The sequence below is a fragment of the Cyprinodon variegatus genome, unplaced genomic scaffold, assembly GCF_000732505.1.
Source record: "Cyprinodon variegatus isolate N-32 unplaced genomic scaffold, C_variegatus-1.0 Scaffold671, whole genome shotgun sequence".
NCBI classification, from domain to species: Eukaryota; Metazoa; Chordata; class Actinopteri; order Cyprinodontiformes; family Cyprinodontidae; genus Cyprinodon; species Cyprinodon variegatus.
Window position 1 is genome coordinate 123,300 of NW_015151124.1, and position 5,447 is coordinate 128,746.

At 39.9% G+C, this 5,447-nt stretch overlaps 1 protein-coding gene across 3 annotated transcripts in view; it reads left to right on the forward strand.

Annotated features, from left to right (window-relative positions):
* Positions 1 to 4,646: 4,646 nt before the first annotated feature.
* Positions 4,647 to 5,447, forward strand: part of rasgrp1 (RAS guanyl releasing protein 1 (calcium and DAG-regulated)) — a 23,815-nt gene continuing 23,014 nt past the window's right edge. For 2 of the 3 annotated variants that reach the window (XM_015394079.1, XM_015394078.1), the window contains exon 1: positions 4,647 to 4,935. In XM_015394079.1, the coding sequence (XP_015249565.1) occupies positions 4,802 to 4,935 (134 nt within the window). In that variant the 5' untranslated portion in view covers positions 4,647 to 4,801. The remainder of the gene's footprint in view (positions 4,936 to 5,447) is intronic. The other variant, XM_015394077.1, reaches the window with a different exon arrangement.

A 5,447-nucleotide genomic window follows, 5' to 3' on the forward strand; every position in this document is an offset into this window, starting at 1 on the left:
ATCTTACAAAAAAAAACTTCAGCTATTTTAAACACCTATTAAAAAAAAGAAAACGTTCCTTTTGTTTTAATTGTTTTGATTCTTTCATGAATACTACAAAATAAATACACATGCATGCACATCCCTTTTACACTCATCATTTATTTTATAATATCTCCAAAACATCAAAGAAAAATGAACTTCTGACAGAAGTATTTATCTAAATATGCAAGAGCAGTCCTGATTGTTCTTGTGCTTTTGCAGTTTTGCTCTACTATACCTTACTTTTTCCCAAATGAAAGGAGCTTATTCAAAGTAAACTCCAACCAGTAACTCCAGTGTCCACAATCTGCAAAAAAATATTGGAAAATGCTCAGCACATCACCTAGAAAACACCACCTTGAGACCAGAATGATGCAGCCACCTTGTTGGCTGCATCATGCTGTGGGAATGATTTTTACTACGAAAAGCAAAGCTGATTGGGGATAAATAAAAGATTTATTAATATCAGTTCATCCTGCAGAAAACCAATTAAAGGCCCACATTATAGATAGAAAGGTTTAGATTAGTGTTTATTTCATTACAGTTTGTTCCTTGCATCAATTTGCCCCCAAATTGGAGGCTTAGTTATAGTTTCTAAAATTTCTAAAAGTAGAATCGGGGGCATATGTCTTAGTTATCAAGTACCTTTAATCTGGAACCAGCATTCAGTTTTGTCCCATTCTATGTCTACAGTATATCACTGTGCTCATCCAGGATGTCTCTATTCTTCAAAGTCATCTACTTGATGTAATCAAGATAGTAAACTGTCTGATTTGAATAAATTGACTCTTTAAAGTGCATTGAAATGGTGTGTTGTGACCAGTTGCTACTACATACTAAATTCAATTGTTCTCAAACCATAGTTCTCAGCTGTGCAGCTTTTTGATGGGCATCAGCTTCAGTGCAACTAAATCAAATAATTAGGCCATAAGCTAGACCCTATGCTGATCTACTTGCGTGCAAGCTGAGGAGATAAAACAACTACTTGCCTTAGATCTGTTGTACAAAAGACATATATCAAAATTGAAAAACATGAGGACTGGAGTTCTACTGCCCTGTTTTGGACAAAGTACACCAACCCTTCCCCTCCCTGTTCACATGTGTAAGGCCCAAGAGCACTTACATTTAAGGTGTGTTCTATTTACACCCAGAAGTTGCTAAACATGCTTGGTTTAGGAATTCTGAAGGAGAAAGTCAGTCCTTGCTGTTGCATAAATAAATCATAGTGAAAGCAGCAGATTTAAAAAAGCTTTGAATCCAAGTAAACCAGAGACATGCATAGAGGTGTATGTAAAAAAGTTTATTTAATAATTACAGACCCATAACTAATTTAAAATTCATCTGGTGAGGAAAAGTGCCTACTCTATTCCATTAACATATGGAGAAAACCTTCATTGTTCAAAAGTTGTCTGTGCAAATTCTCAGTCATCCAGATTATCAGAACCCAGAAACATGATTCAATCAGAGGCATCCAGACCTTTGCTCAGTTTTTCTCTGAACATTTCAACACCTATCAGGAGTCTTTGTAAGTTTTAGTTGCTTTCACAAGACCTGTTGTTGGAGAGCTAATGGTTCCAATGCTGGATCACACCAAGTCAGATGCAGATGAATGATCCATCCTTCAATCCTGGGTCATTGGAGTCTGCTGTTTAGTGAGAGTTTGAGCTTGGCTAGAAATCGGAGAATCTAAGGAAAAGGATAATCTTTCACAAGAAGTTTGATCATAAACTTAACACCCACAGTCACAAAGGAATAGTTTAAATAGAAGAAAACAAAAAATATGGTCCAGTTAAAGGCCAAACTACAGGAGTATTTGAGACAAGACTGTAAAATAAAAAAAATATCCATCTACCTTTATAGAACTTTAACTTTTTGCAAAGAGAAAATTACATAGATTACATGGTCGAAGTGTTCACATGTAGCAGAACTCCATCCTTCAATTTTCCGTCACGCTCTATCCCAGCTGGGGTTGAAAAAGGTGCCTATTTCCAGCTGTCAATGGACGAGAGGCAGGGTACACCCTGGACAGGTCGCCAGTCCATCGCAGGGCAAGACAGAGACAAACAACCATTCACACAAACACACACCTAAGGAGAATATAGAGCCAATTATATTAACAGTCATGCTTTTTTGGTCTGTTGGAGGAAGCTGGAGTACCTGGAGAGAACCCATGCATGCTCAGGGAGAACCTGCAAACTCCATGCAGAAAGACCCCAGGCTGGGAATCAAAACCCTTCTCGCTGCAGAGCAATAGTGCCACCCAATGCATCACTGTGCAGCCTAGCAGAACTCCAATGTGGGGAGAAAAACAATTTACTCTCTGCAAGGAGATCATCATTAGAATTTATCTTAGTATTATGTCTTTAGTACAGGGGCCAGGAGGACATGATCTACACAGTGTTGCCAACTCAGCGACTTTGTCGCTATATTTAGCCACTTTTCAGACCCCTCCAGCGACACTTTTTCAAAAAAGCGACTAGCGACAAATCTAGCTACTTTTCTGGTGTCTGCTGTGGGGCACCTCCCTCGTCCCAACCCCGTTCTCCCACTTCTGCAGGAGTCGCTGTCAGCGCTGCAGTCAGAGCCACAGCCTGTTACCCTCAGCGTCCAGAATGCAAATGAACCGCGCATGCGCCTGGATTGATGGCGCAGGTTGATCACGCTGGAGTCAGCTCCCTCAGTTGCTGAACCTGCCATATCTTTTTGTGAACAGGCAAGCACAGCCTGTGTGTGTGGAGGGAAATCTTATTAGTTTAAAAAAAATTATAATAATTACCATTATTTGCTCCCATTGTCATTGTAGCCTTTTTTTTTTTGTTCCATTTAGATTTTTAATGTTAATGTAATAAAATGTTATGGTTCAAAATGTTTTACCATGGTTTTTAAGCTGCTTAAGCCTGGTGTACACTGTGCGATTTTTGGGGCGATTTTCCAGTCATGAGACAATCTTTCGATCGGGCCAACTTTCAGCCTGATCGTGCGTCATGAGTCGTATAGTGTACAGGGGGTTACGAGCGGTGATCAGCCTACCTCGACCACCTCCTGATAAGGAATCGTGAGGTCGGGAGAATATCAAACATGTTTAATTTTCTCCTGACCGTCGTGGACAAATAGCTCAGTGCGCATGCGCATACAAGGATTCTTCTTTTTATTCCTCCTCTCAGATGTAAACACAGCAGCATGGCAGGGATACAATGAGTGAAATGCAGTTCCGTCTGCAAAATTGACGGACCACAGCAGCTACTGTACGCCTGCTCACTACCATGTCCTTTTTCAAAATACATCGTCACCCTTTCTTTCTAGGACCCTCAGGACAAAGTTGCACAAATTGCCATGGCAGCGCGGTTCACTATATTGAGCTACTATCACTATAATATCCCCCTTCTATTTGTCTGGCTTCATGATAGAGAGCTACAGAGCAGCTCCATCTCACTGTGGAGCTGAGTTGGTTTTTAGTCGCACAGTGTGAGCAGGCAGATCGCATCAGAGCGTCGGGCCGAACGTAAATCTTGAGCTGCTGCCCACACTGTACGACTAAACGCAGGGTTTAGTTGCGTGCAACGATTGAAAAAAATTGCACAGTGTACGCCCGGCTTTAGTGGACCAAAAGGGAAAAAAGAAAAAGTAAAAATAAAAGTTGAAAAAAAAATAAAAACTGCAAATTAGGCAATGACGTAATTCAGCAACTTATAGCACAGCCAATAGCATCTGCAGCTTGGAAGAGCAAGTCCACCCCCAGTCTATATTCCTGAATGTAAACATAAATCCATGTAGACCTGTCATTCAGAAAGCAACACATCTGTAAGCACCTTTTCAAACATAACTGGATAGCTGACTGCAAAGAGAAAAATCGGGCTCTTCATCCTTCCTTCCAGCTATTCCCACATTATTTTTCAGTTGGTAAAAGTTAGATTCCATGTTCTCCCTTTCAGTGATTTTTTTTATTTGGACACAGATACAAGTCTGCAAAGGTGTCTGTTTTAGTGTATTTTCTCAGAGACCCCAAAACACTGTCATGTATGTATGGACTATATTTGTATTGCTATTGTGGTTAATCTGTATGCAATTTAAAGTTATGAAAAAAAAAAAAAAGCACTGATAATAGCTACTTTCCTTACTGAGGAGTTGGCAACACTGGATCTACAGGGGCACTGGTCCCTGTCAAGGCAAGGCAAGGCAAGACACATTTATTTGTATAGCACAATTCAGTACAAAGACAATGCAAAGTGCTTTACATGATTAAAATATAGGAAAGTAAAACAGAATAAAAACAAGTAGGAATAAATAAATAAATAAATATGCAGAAACAAAAAAAACAAAACATTAAAACAGTTGGACTAAAGAAAATAAAAAAAGTTGAACTAATGATGTTTCAGTTGAACTGTTTAATTAGAACAGTCGAAGGTTATCCTAAACAAATGTGTTTTTAGTCTTGGCCCCTGTCTAGAACCGCCAGTGAATCAGACCCTCCAAATCTTCCAGAACAGTAACACAATATAAGTCTATGTTTTGTTGTATCGTCAGCCGGTCGCTTGTCTTAACTTGTAAAAAAATGTGACATACCTGTTGAAGCATGACTCATGGGGAAAATAACCAGGAGACAGAGAGAGAGAAAGAGACCAGTATGAAGTGTGAGAGTGACACCCGACAGCAGTGCGGCCGCCCACTCTGTGACAGACTGCCTGGGTGAATCTTTAATTGTGTAATGTTCATTGACGAGTCAGCACAATGCTGCTGAGAGCGCGGTGGCGCACCGAGCCGGACCGAGCTGAGCGATGAAATGCTCCCGCCGAGGAGGACGCAGATGGACAGCCTAGTGGAGCCGCTCGTCGCCCAGTACCTCGCCATGGGATGTCAGTCAAAGGAGAAGCAAAACGAAAGCATAACAGCAGACGACAAGGGAAAAGACGATGTGTAAGTTCAATTTCCTACTATCGCTACCACATTTAGTTTGACGGTTCCTGAAGATATGTTACACCACCTGTTTGGATTAAAGGTTTTTAATCTCAGGCTCATTTTTTTTTTTTTTTTAAGTTTGAATGTTTTTTTTTGTTTTGTTTTTTAGAAATTGCAAAAGAAAAAAAAGGATGTATCTCTTCACCGCGTATTTACGCACAACAAAACGCTCAGATACGTCAGTCTCTAATGTCTGGCTTAACTTATTTCATTATTACTGGTCATTCTAGATTTGAAACCAAACTGAAGGTCAGCTTTCCATTGGTGATAGTGAAGTTTAAAAAGAAGGAAATGAAATAAGAAAAATCACAAGCAATCCAGAGAAGCAATATTTGGAAAATCGTTACGCGCTCCAATGTGACATGGTCCGTGCATGTCTCAGTGTCCTGATTTCTCCATCAAATTTAAACTTTAAAGCACAAACATGTAATTTTTTATTCGCTTTTGAGGTAATAAAAAAATACGAGCAG